This window comes from Typha angustifolia, chromosome 7, assembly GCF_048772165.1.
Source record: "Typha angustifolia cultivar Huaian chromosome 7, ASM4877216v1, whole genome shotgun sequence".
NCBI lineage: Eukaryota > Viridiplantae > Streptophyta > Magnoliopsida > Poales > Typhaceae > Typha > Typha angustifolia.
The window spans coordinates 2738750-2758616 of NC_133245.1; the positions used below are offsets into that span (position 1 = coordinate 2738750).

The following is a 19867-nucleotide window of genomic DNA, read 5'->3' on the forward strand; positions in this document are numbered from 1 at the left end:
CGCACAAAAAAAAAAAAAATTCAGGGAAAAACATAAAGATAATAGAATAAAATTATATCTAGGGTGCTAAATGCAATTTTCGTCGAGAAATAAGAGGACATTTCTCGATTTGAGGATCAAAGGTAAAAAGGCAAGTGTCGCCTAAGGTGTTTTTCTGATTTTTTACTGAAGAATATGTAAGAGTCGAGGGTGCTTAATGAGAAAATCCCTCAAAGGGAGCATTTGATATATAGCTAGGAACGGATTCGAGCGGCATCTCAAAACGAAGAGATGGAGCTCGAGCTATCGCTCTCGCTCTCGCTCTCCCACAGCAGGACGCAGCTATGCCGCTTTTCTTCATTCGGTATGCGATCCCCTACCCTCTCTTAGTTTCTCCTTCGCTACATCGTCTCCGTCGCTACATCGCTAAGCCGATGGGCTTTGAAGCCATGAATTCGTCGAGAAAATTGAATCTTTTCTGCGATCTGATATTGCTCTGTTGCATTCTCTTGCCGGGATGCACGACGGATCCTTCTTTGTAGCACGAATTGTTCCTAGACTTATCTGATTTGGGTTTTTGGAGCCCGATCTCGTGGGCATCTGATGCGGGTTTTAGGTGGTTCATGGTTGAGTGGTAGTAACAAAGTTTATTTATTTATTTTTCCTTTTTAAATGGTAATATTGAAGATAATATTAGTTAAGTACTATCCAACTTTATTACTGCACATGTCCGCAAACTAGACACCTTCATGTACCTCTTCTTTGGCAATTTTTCCGAGGCTATGATTGCTGCTATTATTTACTCAGATCCCCGTCGTTTGGTATGAATTTTGCTTGCTTGCTTGCATAGGATTGGCAGGACGTTTATTTTTCCAGGATCATGTAATTTTGACCTATCTGAAATAATTTCGTAGTGCATCTGTGTTTGACTTTTCCCTTCAATTATGTCATCTTGGCTAACAGCTTGTTTCTCTCTCTTTAGAGGAAAATTGGTATTAATACATAAAAAACTTTTGGTGAAAAATAAATGGATTTAGTGAACATTGTATAATATGCCCCACAATTTTTCTTCACATGTGTTTCCGCATGATTTCCAATCAGGATATTTAATTGCAATATGAATTATGGAAGTTCTCTAGTCCATTCTGAATTACTTGTAGTCCTTGCTATATAGCATAGAATTTTCTCTTGCATACTTTTATGCACCAGTTTGCTTTGCTCTCCCTATCAGTCTTTGTAATTTCCGAAATTGATGCTGAGATGGCCATGATTGTCTCTCTCTCTCTCTCTGCGATAATATTTTGGCAGAGCCATGGCCACGTAGGAGAGATATCAAATGGCATCATTACTTGGGATTAGTCCCTCCTACAAGGGCATTACAAACGCTGACTACAAGAACCAGATATCAAAGCTGGGCCAATACAGTGCACAAAAAGAACCAGAAGGTGAGTGTCTTATTTTTAAAGCCAACTTAGTAATCATGTACTAAATAATCACTATTTTTGATGTTTGACTGCCTTTTCTGTTTCAGGTTCTATGTCTTGAGAGACAAGAAGCCCCTGTTCTAGTAGGCAGGTACATGATGCATTGCTGATTTTCTAGGTGAAGGTCTATTACAGTTGAGGATTAGTTGCCTAACTGATAGTAAAATGGGACTATTCTATTCCATCACTTAATAAAGTTTTCATGCAAGCGAACTAATGAAGTATTTTTTTGGACTGCGAAGCTCCTGTTGTTCCCATACTCCTCTGTCTCAAATTTTGCTTCTGTATTAGTTTTGTCTCATTTTATCTTCTGAATCCTCATTAAATACAATTTAGATATGCTGTACATACTGAGTTGTCATCATTTAGATGAAGAATTTGAAACTCTGGTTTAAATGATAAGAGACTAACCCTGTTCTAAATTTCAAGGTCTATTGAAGAGGTGTATGACACTTTAGCTGAACGTCTTATTTCTACAGCAGTAAAGAATAAGGATAATAATTCGAAGTAAGTTCCTCTTCCTGTAATAGTCTCATGGTTCTGGATATGGATATACTTCTTAGAATGATGAAGCATATGCATTTTTATATCATATTGGTAAATGCTTGTTATTAAGAAGCATGTTATCTATCAAGAAATAGGAGTCTTGAATTTTTTATAGAAAGAACAGTTTATAGGACATTCCTGTACTGCGCTGAAGTAGTAGTAGTGTCACTTTCAGATATATCGTAGGTTTGGCTGGTCCACCTGGTGCCGGCAAGACAACTGTGGCGTCTGAAGTGATTCATCGAGTAAATGTGATTTGGTCCCAGAAAGTCTTGGAAATGGATTTAATGGTTCCACCTGATGAAGTTGCCACAGTGCTACCTATGGATGGTTTCCATCTTTATCGTTCCCAGCTGGATGCCATGGAGGTTAGATCTTCTCTGCCATATTAACTATATCAAGAGTATGTTGCTTGTGGCATGACAGTAATATTATTTCTGGTGCTTCTAGAATCCGAAGGAAGCACATGCAAGAAGAGGAGGTGAGAAATCTACCTTGGATTACTCAATCACAATAGAGGGATCTTATGCACAAAAAGTACTGACCCCGAAAAAAATAATAATTCAGCACCATGGACATTCAATCCAGATCTGCTACTTAAATGTTTACATACTCTAAGGAGTGAGGTAGTCTACTCTTAAAGAAGACCTTTCTATCAATATATATATATATATATATATATATATATATATATTGATCTCTTTTTCTGCATTTGAATTGTCACAATATTCTTTAGAACCTATGCATGGTTAAATTAGTAGATGGAGATTTTCATGTTTTAACAATCTTGTAATGATGGATGGTTTGCAGGGATCAGTTTACGCACCATCATTTGATCACGGTGTTGGCGATCCTATAGAAAATGACATTTTTGTCGGACCCCAGTAAGTTATCCATTTTTATGGTCTTCAGTCGACCTTCAAATGGTATTTATTGGAAATTCTGTGTATTGATTGCATGCAGATGGTCTAATTTATGCATCTTACCTGGATGCATCACCTTTACTTCTTACATATAGTAGTACATCACTATAGTACGATATTTTTTTTCCCCTTTTGGTTAGAGAAACACTTATTTTCAAAAAAATTGCTAGAAGTCAACTTCTCCATTTTCTTTTGGCGTACCAAAAAGCACTTTGACTGGAGAAATTAACCAGCAGAAAACTCAGCCTTCCTTTAGCAGAAAAGATAGTGAACCATTTTCTAGAGTATTCAGGAGAATTGTCACTTTTTGCATAAGTTTGTAGAGTATAGTTACACGCAAGCACATAAGGACTTGATTAGTTAAACAGACACGGACTTTTATTGATTGCTCTATCTTTTCCTGTATCTTATATTTGGCAGGCACAAAATAGTGATTGTAGAGGGAAATTACTTATTCTTGGAAGAGGACATTTGGAAGGAGGTGTACACTGTATTTGATGAGAAATGGTAAGTCCATGTTAGTGGCATGCAACAAGACAGTAAATTTGCTTTTGTTGTTTGACTTCCAAGTTGACATGGATATTTTTTCCTGGCTTAAATTTGATAGTAATCTATGTAAAGGTCCTTCTCTATGAGAGGTATGGTTAAGGCCTGTTGGTTTTCACCCCCTTAGTCTTCGCTCAGAACAGATGATATGTCCCTGTCGGCATGCCAACACGTATAAGAAAAGGGCGAACATTTATTACGCCTGTAAAGTGTTGATGAAATAGAATGCCAATGGCCATTGGAATGACCATGGATGGATCTTGGTGTTTTTGAGTGGCATTAAGATGTAACATGCTCAATCTTCTAATTATTTGGTACTCAAATTTGATCATGAATTTTCTATTTGCTTGTGGATTGTGATTAGTTTTACTTATTTTTTATGTGCAATTGTGCTCAAATGTTTTTAGGTTCCTTGACATTGATATTGACATTGCAATGCAAAGAGTTCTGAAGAGGCACATCTTTACAGGTACTGCTATTAGCAATTAGTAGTTGTGTTTCATACTTATGATGCACATCCTTATTTTTCTGATTTGCTCTTTGTAGGAAAGGAGCCCCACATTGCAGAATGGAGGGTAAGATTTTCTTTTCCTTTGGTCGGCCATCTGTCTTCTCTTGTTGGAGAGTTGAGTTACATAACAAAATAGCTTTGTGTAGTATATTTCATGGTGTTCTCTTAAGATTTCTTCAATTATCTGAGAAAAAAATGAGCTCCTATATACTAATATATCTATGTATCAGTTACCTACTTATTTTAGTGTTTGACATGGTAATGAACAGTTTTTAAATCAACAATTGGCTAGGTAGATTGTATATCAACATATATTAATTACATAAAACATAATAGTTTTTGGCAGTTTTATTATCTGTGAATTGATCTAGTTGATATAGCTCTGCTAGTTGGTTTAAGTCATATGTTTCATTAATTGTCTGATTCACAAACGGCTGTCACTACATAGTCACAGAATACTTCAGTACTATTGACTAATCAATAATTTTGTTTATTGTTGAATACTTGCTGATCACAATTAAAATTAGTCCATTATTTAATTAATTCTAGTTTGCAATATTTTGCAAGCGATATTCTGAAGCATCTCATTCTGAAGAGTCTTATATTTTTCTAAAAGGTTTGTAATATTTTTTAAGATACTTTAATTACAGCTTAAGATGTGTGTTGTGTGTTTTCTCAATTACATGCAAATTTCTCAATTTTATGCCTTATTTTGAGATAAATCAAGACCTTTCCATGTCTAGAAACATGCCCAACATATATTTTTCAAGAGTGCACCTCAACTGGACAACTTTTGTCTTGATGAAAAAAAACCAAAAAACAGGTTGGCTACAATGACCGGCCAAATGCAGAGCTCATCCTGAAGTCAAAGAAGAATGCAGATCTTGTGATTAAGTCAGTTGACTTCTGAGACTAAGTTCATGTAATTTCCTCGTGGAATGTGGCACTTTCTCATACTTAAACTTTGGTTGGCATGGATACGTAATAAAAGTTGAACACCAATCTTATTTATTTCTTAATTTCTGGGAGAAGGTAAAACTATTCATTTGTACTCAGTTTACATAGCGAGAAATACCCTCAATTATGTTGGTGTAATGAAGAAGGAATATGTCCTGAAAAATTCCACCATATGCATGAGGATGGACTTAATTAGTATACAAGAAGTCCAATTTTTACTCTCAAGAAACTGCAAGCCTCCTCTTTGAAGGAAGTAGATCTTCTTATGAGGATTAGACTTTGAAACTATGCACTATTTTCTTTGTGAATCTTATATTCTTCTACCTTGTAGCCTCAATAAAGTGGATATACCATATAATATATAATGGTCTCCACTATGCCAATATCAGTATGAAGCTAGGAATATATAAACCAATGGCCATCACTATGCACATGGATTGGTCCCTCCTCCAGCTGGTTGTACAGCTTATTAACTGTGGATACTGACCAAATTAAAGATGATCAATACATAAATATAGGGAATCCTATGATAAGATCCAGTTACATTCATGGAATGAAACCACCATCCCATCTGCAATAATGGTATGAAATTAAACATAATATTATTGAACACAGCATTGAAGAGCAATGTAGACATACAGCAAAGCGCTGGAGAACAAATTACATTGCTTGCTTCTTGTCCGTTGGAATTAAAGAGAAATAGTTCTATATATTATACTGACAGATTTATCAACTTATATATAACAACAACAAGAAGAACAACAACAACAACAAAAAAGAAAAGAGAAAAAAAAAAAAATACAAACACAGACTGTAATGCCTTGCTTGATCCATATACTGAGGCCACCCTTCTTAATTAGCTTCTATTCTTACACTTTTCCATTGCTCTTGGTGCTGAAATTAAGAGGGAGTAATAAGATTATTGTGAAGAAATCAAACAAATTAGTCTAAAATATCTAGTAAATGAAGAACTACTACCTATATATGTCTTATAAAGTAAAGCAATTAGAGTGAGATATATACTAACCAAGTCCGACGGCTTCCGATCCTTTCATTATCCGAAGACGCTTGCATGATTCCACAAACATCCTGATATTATTATGTAAAATTAATGGTTAACACTCCAAAATAAACAAATAAAAAATGAAAAAAATAATGCTGCTTATTGTGATTAATTAAAGAGACTTACTCCCATGGAACATCTCCAACAAGCATCCAGTCCCCATCTTTGTCTTCATAAGTGGGAACATACTCAGAACCATTTAAGAGATCCATCAACTTGCTCTCGCTTGTGATGTCCTTCCCAGTTACTCCCTGAGAGCTGCAGTTGCCTAGATTTCCAATAAAATAAAAAGTAATAGTTATTACTCCAAGACCTCCCTAGTTAAATAAATGCTAATTAAACTATTTCATCATATATATATATATAAGTTAAATTAATCCCCCATAGTGAGCTGTGCACCCATGCATGCAAGAACAATTCAGACATTAATTGAGTTAGCACAAGACTGCCAATAATGGGTACAGATACAGCTACCAATATGGGGTGCAATGTCCTGGCAATCACATGACTATTGTGTTCAATATGTCTACTGTTATTGCCATGCCACCTTACATATAATATTCCATGTATATATATATATATATATATACACACTTCATGCTGGATTATTATTATTTTTGGTTTATTTGCTTACCATTAATGGTGAATGAGCTAAACATCTTCTCCAATGCCTTGGAGAGTTCTTGGTAGCTCCTATACATCTTCAGGTCCACCTTGCGAAGGTACGGCGCGCCGTCCATGCTCACCTTCACGAAGGCGGCCGCCGCCGCCGCCGGGCTGCCGCCGGATTTCTCGCCCTCTTCCTTGCTCCCTTTCTCCGGTTGGAGGGCGAGGATGTTCTTCCTGTATGATCGAACTGGTGGCCAACCTACCACTTGTGCCCTAATTATATATGAAAATGAGACTTAAAATGATCAATATATATATATATACACACACACACACATATAAAATCAACCTTAAATTTCTATTAATATAGAGCTAGGACTAATAAACTTTAGAAGGACTACTTGTTTAATTTACTCATCAATGTTCTCATGTGGGTGTCGTAAATATATAGTACGCCTTCGGCTAGCTCTTTTGTTTTCTTCTACCAAACAAGTTATCCTGCAAACATCTCCATTAAGCTTAATAAGTGTATAATTTGTAAGTTGTTAACAACCAACAACATCTTAGCCATTTGGTTAATTTTAGTCATCCACTCATAGCCAGCCCATGATGATGATGGCCACTGAATGTTGAGTTGGTGGTAGACCAACTCCCCACCTTTTTAAAAAATATTGCATGCATATTAAGTTATATATATATATATATATATATATATATATATATGACATATAGAAGATAGTGGCAAATATATGTTAAAGTGTTTCCCTAGTAGAACTTGTACATAGTTATAGCTAGTTATTAGTTATGTATACATATAGAAATGATTATGATGGAAGAATAACTAGACAAATTAAGTACTTATTGAGAAACAAATTAAAGCTAGCTAGAGATACTTATAACCACAGTTAAACTCTTTTCTTCTATCACATGCAAAATCCTTTTGTGATCTATATATATATGTAGATATGAAAGCATCACAAACAAAAACCAAAGAATAAGAATATATATATATATATACGTGAGATTAAGAAGACAACGTACTTGGGAGCAGGAGGCTTCTCAGGATTACTGGTGTTGCATCCGAGGATGTTCTTCTCCTTCGCCACCTCCTTTGTATCCACCACTGATGTTTGCAACTTTAACTTCAAATCTATCGTCTCCGAGAAGCCCCGCTTACCGGAGATCTTCGTCGGCTCCCCATCGCCGCCGCCCGGCAATCCAAGCCTCAGCTCGGTTTCCTCTAGACCTAACACAGCTAAACCACCCTCCATTAGATGAGATCAGATCTCTCCTCACCTTCCTTTTCTCTTATTCTTATTTCCTTGTACATGCACTTATTAGTGAGTGAAAGAGAGAGAGAGCGAGCAACAATAATGTAGTGATGAGAACCTTTTTCCTACGCATGGTCCGGTGCATATCAATATGATTGGCGCAACCGTCCGACCCCGCGAGAGGACGACACGTGCCCGCTGTGTCGGGAGGGAGACGTGACGCCAGATGACGCAACGGCGCCGGTGGATCGGAGAGGCCCAGGTGGGCCCACGTGGGCCTCGTCTTGGGAGTGCGCGGCGGCGATTAATCGGCGGCGGAGACCGAGAAGTCGCCGATCTCGAGTTCCCGGAAAGCGGAGTTGTGGAAGTATTCGGCTTCGCTGGAAGTGGCGGACTCTTCGATGGGACCATCATTAATCCTACTAAACTTACATTTCTCCCCTTGTTTTATAACTTAAAATAAATAAATAAGAGTATACCTTACTCTCTTAAATTTCTTTTAATTTAATTACGACCATCACACTTTTCATCCAAAAATTAAATCTTACTCTCAAAGAAAAACAGTCAAAGCCTTTTAATTATAGAAATTATTATAATTCTTTTTAATAAAAAAACAAACCTGCGAGGGCATCATTATGATATAAAATGGAGGTTAATTCTTTAAAAAACTAAAGAGGTTTGATTGAGGGATGATAGTGGTTCATTTCCCGTGCTCGTGCTAAATAATTATTGGTCTAAATACGTAATAATATTCCAGGGGTTTCTAAAATAAATAAGAAGAAAATGGGGGTGGTGATAGAATAAATAAAACGAGAAAAATAAATAGGTGTGGCGCATGTGAGAAGATTCCATGGTTGGTGGGGGGACCAAGGACCCATGTGCGCCTGTTCGCCTGTCGGGAAGCCCGCTCCCATGTGCGCCGAACTCGTGTCTCTCTCTCTCTCTCTCCCCACCTTCACAACTCCATAATAAATTTTGTGGCCGAAGTAGTAAATGACATATATACCCTTGCCTATTAAATATGGTTTATATATATATAGAATTTTATGGTAAATTTGAAAGTGCTCTCATGTGATTATGCTTGAAATTAAAATATAACTTTTATTCGTATGACTTTGCTCTCACTATAGTTTAGATTATAATGAAATATTAAAATCTTTGTATTAACTATACGGTTGCTATTTTGGTAGCACAAGAAATATATATTGATTCGAGATTGGTATCGATATTTTCATATCTTTTGGGACTACACGTATTAGTCCAGCAAATAAGTGGTCTTGGTTTGATAGGAAACATCCATAAATTAAAAATTTGGGGGCAAAATGCCCTGAAATGTGAAGGTTATTTTCTATTTAACTCCTACAAAATTATATATATATATATATATGTATAATTAATTAATTTTTAAATTAGTTAGTGAGTCAATATGGTGTCGAGATCAGATGTGGCGAGTTCAAATCTTGTCGTATCTATCAATATCTAAAAAAAAATATAAAACTTTCATTTATATAAATTTATATTTATTTTTTAGTTTAAAAATAAATGATAAGTCCCAAGGGTGCAAAATAATTTAGTCCTACTTAAATTATCTAGGGTGCAAAAAGTCAACCTAATGGACTGATGCTCTTGAAGTCTCTGATGCCAACATGTACCGGAATGTAGCCTAGCTTTAAAAGTTGCATAGCTGTGTGAGATTTGATCAAAGGACTCTCTATAATATATATGATATATATGATATATAAGTCAATAGATGCCTCCTAATTCTTGTCCATATGGTTGGCATCACAACTACTTGTCAAAGTATTTGGACCGGTCCAAGTTTTCCATTCATTCTTTCTTTCTTTCTTTCATTCAAGACTGGATCTCAAGAGATTTCCACAATAAATGCTGATCTCTTCTTGCCAATTTGCAATTGGGAGGCATTGGTCTCTGCTTTTATATGGATTTGTTGGGGGTAGGATATAGTAGGTTGGGATACATGGAATATTAATTAATGAAGCTTAAAAGCAAAATTTTCCTCTTTTTTTTTAAATTTTTTTTTGGTTGAAATGATATCATTACACATCTTTTTTTGATATTAAAAAATTTGATTGAAAAATATTGAATTATATAAATATGTATTGCTTGATCCGGAGTCAGTGAAAAGGTGGCAGATAAAGGAGATTTGAGAAGAGGAGAATTTGAGACGAAGATAAATAAGAATTATGTCTTATTATTTCTATCGATTTATATATAATATCATGAGATAGCTAATCGATGAGTTGACTCTACTCAACTTATATAATTGACCGAGCTAAATTGAGTCAACAGTATAAAACTAAACATGATGCGAATATTTATAAGATTGACTCATTTATAACTCAAGAATTAGTTATACAAAACCCAAATCCATTTAAAAAGCAACGTTATAAGTCAACTTTTACCTCCCTTCAAGTTAAATATATATATATATATATATATTTCTTCTTCTTCTTAATTTTGGAGTCCAACCTTCCCAATTGATTGGGCTAGCAATAAATGAGGCATATCTCTCTCTCTCTCTCTCTCTCCATCAAACCAAATGACTGCTCCTCCTTCCTACCAACACTAGACCTATCACATTTGACACGTCACACGTGCATGAGTTGGCAAAGCTTAGGGGCAAGAGCATGTGCACGTACGGGCTCATAGATGTGGATATTTACGTGCACACGTACGTGGACGCATTCATGGATAGACATCGACATTATTCGTGTCCAGTTTAAGCTATGCATGCTCAATAATGCACCAAAAGTGACTTTCACACACCTTTCTCTTTTCATCTCTATCTACAAAAATCTTATTTATCTATCTATCTATCTCTCTATCCATAAGGTTAGTCAATCCTTTGACTTAATCCCATTAGATATCAGATTAATAATATTTATAATTCTTACGGATTATATGTGAATAACGTGTTAGATAATTAATCTAATTTAGTATTGGAGTATAGTTTTATAGAGGTCTTGAATCCATCCCTACTGTTAGTTAGTGTGATATCTAATTAATAACCTTAAGTTTCTGAGTAAAAATCAGCTATCATTGTCTTCTCTTGCAATCCAAACACTATGGGGTCCCTCACAACCTCACATGTTTGAGAGACCCACCAGTAACACAGTAGGATGTGCATAACTCCAAGGACAGCACTCGTGCATGTTGACATGATGCTACATGAACATGACATGACCCATGGTTAAGGAGCAGTCTTTCCAAATAAATCACTCGTTGTTAGTTATCTTCTTTGTCTTGATATGATCATTGTATGAGCAAAGATGCCATGTTTATGTTTGTGTGACATACATGGTGACATGATGCACTCCTAAGTAATGAGTCAATAGAAAAACAAAAAAGATTAATTGGAGGATTCCACTGATATATATATATATATATATATATATATATATATATAACATGAGTATCTTAAGCTTAATTTACTCCAAAAGCTTGGTTTGGTAGCATGATATGGAGTTTAATTAGCTCAAATCTTTTTCACTTTTTAGTTAATTTCGAGGGGAGGCAAAGATTTTTTCTACATCTGGTTCACTAAAGAAAACTACTCACCACCCTCTCTACAATGAGAGCAGGCAATTGATAAAAATACTAATCATATGCATAGAGTCTAAATCTCATTTAGTCTCATTTATTCTAGATATTTTATGTTATCTATTCTTGTGCTGTGTGGAGGGTTGCTTACTCTATCATTTTCTATCTATTTACATGCAATGTATAGAAGATGCATACAAGGGGGAGTGTTAAAATTATGATATTTATTATGTTATCTCAAAAAACATTCTAAGGAGTTGAGAATAAGCAAGAAAGAGTATGAATTAACATCTATATATACATATATATACCTTTCGTGCAAGTTGCAAGCTTCATGCATGCTTTAAAAGTTGGAAGTTGCAAATGGAGGCACGTACAAAGCCGTAGCAATAAGGCTAAGAGTTGAGCACTGTCTCTTTCTGCATCTTATCTGAAGTAATGAATGAGATACTAATAACATGCATGAACAGACTCACTACCACACAATGGAGATAAATAAACAAATTTATTCCCCATCCCTCATCCCCAGTTCAGCAGTGAGTAGGCCGGCTGTTTTCATTTCCTTGAGGTCCCATGGACATAAATAATGGCAGTGATGACAGCGATATCGCCATCGCATCGACTCATTTAGGGCTACTCAGTCGTCGATCGCATGCCACTCGTGTAGTACGTCGGTTTTCGAGCAGCCTAGGGTTTTATTATACAGTTCACGTGTACGTGCATGCATGTTGCTGCACGTACGTTCTACGATTAGTGAGATACTTAACCAGTGATCATGGCCTAAGCTTAATTTGTGAGCGAATGGTATTAGGAAGTAAAAGAAGAGAATCAAACTATGCTTAATTATTGGTCCATTGTGTCTCTCTCAAATGAGCTGGAAGATTGGTTTGCTTACATCGAGTTCTTTCGTTTTGGTGCATGCATGCATGGCTTTTACTTACATGATTTTAAGGACCCACAGTCGACATGGAATAACGTGTTGCTTTCTCCATCCTGATTCATTAATCCACAGGCGATATTGTGGTGTAATTAGAATTTCCCATCTCAAAAAAGAAGAAGAAAAGATAATAAAATTAATCAAGATGCTCCATGTGTGGTAAATTTTTCCACTTGTTTCAAAGAACAAGAAAAAGATTAATTAATTAATTAATTAAGAGAAGAAGCTTAAGTACAACCAAGGAAGATAGATAATTCCTATAATCTTTTCTTTCTTTTATATTGTCATCTTAGACAACTAGATGTGTCTAGTAATCGGTTGACAGGGTTAGTAGAACTCTTATTTATTAGTCAAAGACGAGGATATTATATAGATATATATATATATATCTTCTATAATCATATGTTGGATTAGTTCGGTGTATCAGCATGGATGTCATCAAACTTTTGAGTTCAGTAATCCAAGGTATATTAATTAATTCCACATCCAACTTATATATTTTAAGAGTATTCAGTATTCAGTACTTATATGTATGTATATATATAATGAATTAACCACTTGTAAATTGCATCGAACTTGGCAATGATTAGTAATTAATTAGAATATGATATAGGATGATGCCTTCTTATTAATACACACCACTTGGAATATATTCATAGAAGACCATCAAGTAGATGTCATTGGTGAAACATGATATGTGCATATATGATGCATGAATGATGGGATCGATGAGGGATGATGGTCAATTCCTCCTTAGATTACCGAGAGTTAAGAGTCGGATTATATAACTTTTTTTACTAATACCATCAAACATGAACTCATTTATTAAACTAACCTCCGACCATCACCTAAACATTGACATGTGCTCCTCACCAATGCATTAACGCGTTGGATCCCACATCATCACATGCATGGCCATGGTGGGGCCCATGGGCCCACCCAAATGGGCTTTTCTTGAAATGAACCCCTCGCTCTCTCTCTCTCTCTCTCTCACTCTAAGGAATCTCCCTCCGCTGGCTGAACCGGACCGGTCGGCCGGTCGATCCTGTCCCGGAATAGACCGGCAAGAGTCGCATGGCTTTGCTCCCTCGCCCTAACGACCAAACCTAGTTGTCAACTTGGCACTGCTCCCCCACTCTGTCTTGGATCCCCTGCAGCCCCCGGGTGTAGGGAAGCTACCTGCGTTCGTCTAGTTGGCAGTTTATGTAGCAGCCAATCGCCTGCTGCCAAGTACCCTGGCAGGTATTCTTCCATCGAGTTGCTTATATAAAGAAGCAACGCAGCTAGCTAGGGGACTCTCTCCATCAACCACTACAAACAACCCTAATTACCTTCTTCTCTCTCACCACCTTCACATTCCACAGCCAACTTTGGCCGGAAAATACTCCACCTCATCGAAAAGCCGACGATATCGAGGAAAATGGAAGGCCCATCGAGCTACGTTAACGACGTCGATAACTTGAAGGCGACCGAGCTAAGGCTCGGATTGCCCGGCACCGACGCACCGGAGAAACCGACACTCCTTGCCTCGAGGAGTAACAAGCGTGCCCTACCGGAGAGTAACGGCGAGTCTCGGGCCACGACCGGGTCGCCGGAGACTATGAATGATGCACCTGTGGCTAAGTAAGTCTCATGCTACGATATGAAGTTACGAACTACTATGTCACATAGTTAAATTCCTTTTTGAGTTTTTATTGATGATATGAATGTGTTTAAACATGGCAGAGCACAAGTTGTTGGATGGCCACCAATTAGGTCTTACAGGAAGAACAGCTTCCAGGCAAAGAAGGCAGAAGAGGCTACTGGGATGTACGTCAAAGTTAGCATGGATGGTGCTCCTTATTTGAGGAAGATTGATCTCAAGGTCTACAAGGGTTACAAGGAGCTTAGAGAGGGATTAGATGGCATGTTCATGTGCTTCTCTGGGATGGATGGATGCCCTGCTTCAGAATTTGCAATCACTTATGAAGACAAGGATGGAGATTTGATGTTGGTTGGAGATGTACCATGGGGGTAAGTAATTAAATATTTATGACAAAAAAATTTTTTGTTTTTTATTTTTATTTTTTTGAAACCTTTTGATCTCAATGAGCTGATAGGAATCTGTTCATCTTGTTTTTAATTTTTGCAGAATGTTCATCAACTCATGCAAGAGGCTGAGGATAATGAGAGGATCTGAAGCAAGAGGGCTAGGATCAAACCCTTGAATTTATCATGAGAAGTTGACTCCTTTTTCTTTGCTTGGATTCTCCAAGTACAGAAGAATATTACTGATGAAAAGAGAAACTGGGAATTGCATCTATCAACTGGGCCAACGAAAGCATAAAGGAAGAAAAAGAAAAGTCAAAAAGAAAAAGAGTTGCGAATCAAGTGGTTTAATGGTTGCATAAGCCTTTTGGATGTTATCCATCCCCTGTTAAAACTGCATAGAGAAAGATGGAGACAAAGTTTTGCAAGTAAATTGTACAGATCTACAAGTTTTACCTATTTGTTATGTGTAGAGGAAAATATATTTATCTAAGAAAAGTTCAAATCAAATGTATGGTTAGATTTTCCCATTGTTTATCCTATCAAATTTGCACTTCAAACTAAAGCAAGAGGAGATTTTTTTTTTCTTCTTCTTTCAATTATAACACAATATCTCTTCTCTAGTGCCATAAAAATATATTAGTTGGTATGCAATGATGAGATCCAAGATATCTACTCATCCAAACTACAAACTAATCTTCTTTTTCTGAAAGAAAAATAAATCAACTAATATATGTGAGAGGCAAGAAGACAACCATGTTCTTCCATTTGATCTTTGGTTCTAGAATAAAAGAGATAGGAGCAAATTCTACTGTTCTGGCTGCAAGAATGCAGACAATGTCCAATTAGGTAGCCCATATTCCGTTAGATATGTCCAAAAGCTCAGACAGTATACATGTGATGCACATGAATGACAGATAGGAAGAAAGGAGTATCCAAAGACAAATTAAATGCACCAACTAAATTATAGATGGTCTTTGAAAGTTGAAACTACTCCAATTGCTTTTTGTGTTCACACCTAAACCAACATCGAGTTGGACACGGAGTAGATGAGACCGAATAGAACAAGCATATGCTGAAATATATGTTTTAAAACCATATGTAAAAGATGGTAGATAATGATCAAGGAAAGCGTGGTCGGTAAAAACAGACAATGATCAGAACATTATACATGCCTGTTGTCCAAGGTATACTGTAGAAGTAAAACAAGATTGTGATGCAAAGGAGGAGATTTTATTCTGAGGCTCTGACTGCAACGCTTATCTGATGATCTGTACAGAAATAATGCCAAAAGAAAAGGAGAGCCTGTAAGTACACGATTTTGCATCTGAAGCAGTAGTTTACCAGCATTTCCAGAGCTCAAATTCTCTTTCGATTACAATAGTCAAACAACTTGTCAAGTCATCACTAAAGAACTCCTGATACACACTCATCTAAGAGTACAGGAACAGGTGTACTGGAACAATGACATTTTGTAGAAGAGCATAAACAACTCGCGGATTGATTGATAAACCTCCAGACTCCAGTGATCATTTGAGGAGCCTGGGTGAGGTACATCTAGTTATCTCTAAGCAAAACTGGCCAGTATTGTGATAACCAGAAACAAAATTGACATTTAACATCCTGTGTGATCAGAAAGCAGCAGCTAGAATGTTGTGAACTCATCAGCATACATAAAAGAGACGGTGGGATTTGGTTCATTAGCCTGCAGAGTACTCATTCTTGAGTCCAAGATTGCCAATTGCGACTTTACCCAAGGTGGATTGTACTTTCCCTCAAGCCACAAAGCTTCACCAGTGTGCTTATGCTTAAAATCTGGATACTTTGGATTCCTCTGCAAAGGTGTATTACGTATTCACTCATCAAGTAAATGTCAAATATTCATTTAAAACAAATGGTAAACAAAGATTCTACAGACCAAAGCACTGCTTCTGTACCTAATATATTTTTCTCTTCACTCAGAGAGAGAGAGAGAGAGAGAGGTACCTTATTTATATTTGTCAGGTAGACAATTCAAATAATTAAACTTTAACATCCATGAAAAGATAGGAAGAGTTCTTTAATAGAAGTGGAAGCCTGTCCCTTTGATGTTTGGACTCTACCATATGCTTTAGAAATTTTTTAACAATTTTTGCAGGGAAAAACAGAAACAGAAAGAGGAACAATTCAGAGAAAATCTAGGGAAGAAACCTACAGGCCCATGACAACCTGTGTTTCCTGGCAATTGTGCTTCTAAATGTGATTATAGATGTACTTCTGTATGAATCTGATCGTATAACCGTACACGCTCTGTACATGTACATATTATATGGCCGAGCACAGATATAAGCATGGTAAATCACATTCTTGGCAAAAGGCAGAGAAAAGTGCACATGTGGCATTCTATTCTGAAGGAATCCTAATTAGACGAAATTAGTAACTAAGAATGCAAGTGGACACCTTTGCAACTTGTAAGATAAAGGAGAAATGTAGGACCTTATTTTTCCTGTTATCCCACCAGTCGACTGGATTAGCGAAAAAAGCTTGCCAAAGTTCTTCCGTCGAACCAGAAGAATTGCTGACAAAGTTCCCATGCTTTTCACCTACAATACCACAAATCAAACAATAAGCAATTTAACATTAGCAATCAAAGAACATCAACTCATCTTCTTTATGGAACAAGATTTTGGCCCATCATAGTTTGTCAAAGGACCACAACCCAATATAACCAGATTTTATTCTCCATTGACAAAGCCAAACGTAGCGAGAGACACTTCATACCACTATGGAAATTTGTCAGTTAAATCATACCCAAAGGTTGAGCTATTGAGCCCAAACATGGGATGAGCTTAACAACCAGATCTAACCAGATTTAATTCCCCATCAAGTAAGTGAAATAGTAGCTAGAAACACTTAGTACAACAGAGGAAAATTCTCTAAGTTGCATCACAAGCAAAGGTTCAACTATTGAGAAAAACCAGGGAATAGGCTTTAAATTCCTCCTTGGGAAAAACCAAGGAATAGGCTTTAAATTCCTCCATTTCTTAGCCTTGGCATGTAAACAAAGACGATTGACTTAGTAGGAAGAGGAAAACTTTCATCCGTAAAACCCTCTCATGTATAGAATGGCTGATCATCAAATAAAAGGAGTGACCAAGTCATATAAAAGCACATTCAGAATGGCACAACCTAAGAGGGCAGAAAATTTCTGAGCTACTTATAGAAAAGCATGGGCTCGACTCATAGAACTCCTCTTGATCTTGGTTTGGTTGTCTGCTAAGCTAAGAACATGATCTACCTTTTAGACTTCACTGATAAATGAGCCAAACTTGATTAAAAGGCAAGGTATTTGCCAACATCAATTTTCAATCTACAACTAGGTCAAATGGCCAAGGAGTCAAGCCTAAGAGCCTATTAATTTTAACTCAAATTTATATACATGCCAACCTGACCTTAAGAACTCTAACTTCAGCTTGTAATAGCTAAGACTCAATCGATTGTACATGCCAAGTGGAGCCTGTGAACTATACTATTTTGCTCAACCTTCAAACTTCTCATCCCTAGAAGTTAAGAGGCTTAGTTTAAATTACTCGATTAACCTTAAGGCTTAAGCTATGTTTGAAGATTCCTATTTTTAATATAAAAGATTGACTCATCAAGTATATAGATAGATTATGCTTTAACAGCCCCTCTTATGTGCAGGCAAGGTAACAAGAGTCAAATTCAAATTGGGTCAAGATCCAATAAAAAGATCATAGAAACTTTAAAGGAAGGGGAGACAGTAATTGAAACACATATTTGATGCCAAATCTATGACCTAACATTAGGAACATTTTCCAGCAGTAGCTCTGAGACAATGTAACAAAGCATAGTACACCCCCTAAAAAGCATGAATCAATTAGGTTTAACAGGTCATATGCCAAAAAATATAACAGGTTATACTGTCATCTTTTGGGCTAATTGTATCTTTAATTAAGTTTTGCAATGAAGCAGGTAAAGTTTTGCCTTTTCTTCAAGACCTTGCCAAACAAATACAAGAAGGCAAGACATAGTAAGAGATTGTAGAATAAATGAACATACCAGAGGCCGGTGAATTAGTTTCTGATTCATACAGTGACACCTGCGGAAAGCTCCTCTCGACAAAATTCAGCTGCTGAACAACAACCTAGCAAAAGGCTGATTCGGATTAAAAACACAAAACAGTACATGGAACTGAAATAAAACACCAAATTAAAATTTTTTTAAAAGAAAAACAAGATGCCACCTTGTAATAGACCGTCTGCTTCTCATCATCCCCTTCGACAACATCCGACACAAGCCGCCCAGATACGAACACTTGCTGACCCTTCTCGACGTGCTGGAAAGCTACTTGGGCCAACTCATCCCAAAATGTTAAATTCACCCTGCAGCAAAACTGACCTATCACACAATAACATTCTACAAAAATTAACAGAAACCCATTGTCGAACACCAGAGTGCGTGCTCAAACTCGCATAAAGATCAAATTTTCATTCACCAACTGGTCTCAGTTGAGGATTTCCAGACGCCAATTCGGGTCCAAGCTAGGGTTTTGCCGCTAGTGAGATGTTTGATTTGGACGGGAGACCCTACGATTCCGATCAGACGAACGGAGTTGGCGAGCTCCTTGCTCCACTGGATCTCCTGGGGTCTCGGGTGGAGGACGCGTTCCTGGTTGTAGTCGCCGTAGTTATCGGCCGAGCAGCGAATAGGGAATGGAGGAGGGGAGCAACGGAACCTAAGAGAGGTTGGGGGTACATGACTGCGAGCAGAGGAGAGGAAAGAGATGGAAAAGGGGTTAGGGTTTTGGGAGGGGGAAGGAGAGGGACGAGGGTTTAAGAAGGGGGTTTGGAAGTGGGAGAGCGTTGGAAGCGCCATTAGTCGCGAAAAATAACTCCACAAGGAGGGCAAAAGAAGAGTATTAAAGAACATTTGGCGGGTAACAGCCTAGGATCCGATAACAACGAGAGATCCGAATCCGCATTCATTTGTGTTATAGTTCCCAATTCAGATCGAGTTAAATGTTAATCCGTAGGTTTAAGTTGAATTGGATAATTCTAATCATAACTCCCTAATTTCAACAAATATTTAAATCCAAATATATTAAAGTAGAATATTAAAAAGCAATACTAGCTTCCAACTCTAAAATTATTGTTTAGAAAATTTTAATTGAACTTTGGTCGGGGTGCGCCAGGCCCGTGCAGTAGTGCAACGCATGGGCGACGCTCGAGGACCCCAGTAGCAAGCTACTGTGAGTGGGCCCTCCCCCAAAAGAAATTAATTTAATATCATGGTGGGCCGATGGCCCACGTATCAGATATTAAACTGATAAGAACAGATACTACACTTGATCTTAGCCAAAAGGCCGAGAAAGGTATGCTTTTCCTAGTTGGTGCCCATCTTCTCTTATACCCGCTTCATTCCCCTCGATTTTGCTCGCTTGCCGATGTGGGAC

The 19867-nt window shown here is 37.2% G+C and overlaps 4 protein-coding genes and 1 non-coding gene across 8 annotated transcripts; 2 read left to right on the top strand and 3 right to left on the bottom strand.

Moving 5' to 3' along the window:
* Window positions 1-184: 184 nt before the first annotated feature.
* LOC140763324 (putative uridine kinase C227.14) lies at window positions 185-5109 on the top strand. 4 transcript variants are annotated; one of them, XR_012104816.1, is made up of 13 exons: window positions 185-343; window positions 1288-1424; window positions 1511-1554; window positions 1893-1970; window positions 2185-2377; window positions 2460-2490; window positions 2577-2635; window positions 2820-2893; window positions 3353-3439; window positions 3540-3792; window positions 3886-3947; window positions 4025-4053; window positions 4813-4860. XR_012104816.1 is itself a non-coding variant. In XM_073101456.1 (12 exons), exons 1-12 carry the CDS (start codon window positions 271-273, stop codon window positions 4897-4899), a joined length of 954 nt encoding a protein of 317 aa, XP_072957557.1. In that variant the 5' UTR covers window positions 185-270; the 3' UTR covers window positions 4900-5109. The 4 variants fall into 4 exon arrangements, 1 of the variants encoding a protein (XP_072957557.1); XR_012104817.1 differs by having other exon boundaries at window positions 3540-3764; window positions 4813-4842; XR_012104815.1 differs by having other exon boundaries at window positions 3540-3947; window positions 4813-4870.
* Window positions 5110-5531: 422 nt separating this feature from the next.
* LOC140763088 (auxin-responsive protein IAA30-like) lies at window positions 5532-7966 on the bottom strand. The gene is made up of 5 exons (XM_073101134.1): window positions 7660-7966; window positions 6644-6891; window positions 6136-6277; window positions 5974-6035; window positions 5532-5840 (listed from the first exon to the last, which is right to left on the bottom strand). Exons 1-5 carry the CDS (start codon window positions 7887-7889, stop codon window positions 5803-5805), a joined length of 720 nt encoding a protein of 239 aa, XP_072957235.1. The 5' UTR covers window positions 7890-7966; the 3' UTR covers window positions 5532-5802.
* Window positions 7967-13671: 5705 nt separating this feature from the next.
* LOC140763205 (auxin-induced protein 22D-like) lies at window positions 13672-14997 on the top strand. The gene is made up of 3 exons (XM_073101288.1): window positions 13672-14010; window positions 14113-14400; window positions 14519-14997. Exons 1-3 carry the CDS (start codon window positions 13808-13810, stop codon window positions 14592-14594), a joined length of 567 nt encoding a protein of 188 aa, XP_072957389.1. The 5' UTR covers window positions 13672-13807; the 3' UTR covers window positions 14595-14997.
* Window positions 14998-15628: 631 nt separating this feature from the next.
* LOC140763435 (protein OSB1, mitochondrial-like) lies at window positions 15629-19770 on the bottom strand. The gene is made up of 5 exons (XM_073101627.1): window positions 18911-19770; window positions 18659-18797; window positions 18475-18559; window positions 16891-16997; window positions 15629-16249 (listed from the first exon to the last, which is right to left on the bottom strand). Exons 1-5 carry the CDS (start codon window positions 19342-19344, stop codon window positions 16061-16063), a joined length of 954 nt encoding a protein of 317 aa, XP_072957728.1. The 5' UTR covers window positions 19345-19770; the 3' UTR covers window positions 15629-16060.
* Window positions 19593-19790, bottom strand: LOC140764079 (U2 spliceosomal RNA). The gene has a single exon (XR_012104955.1). It is a non-coding gene; the product is annotated as a U2 spliceosomal RNA (small nuclear RNA).
* Window positions 19791-19867: the final 77 nt, after the last annotated feature.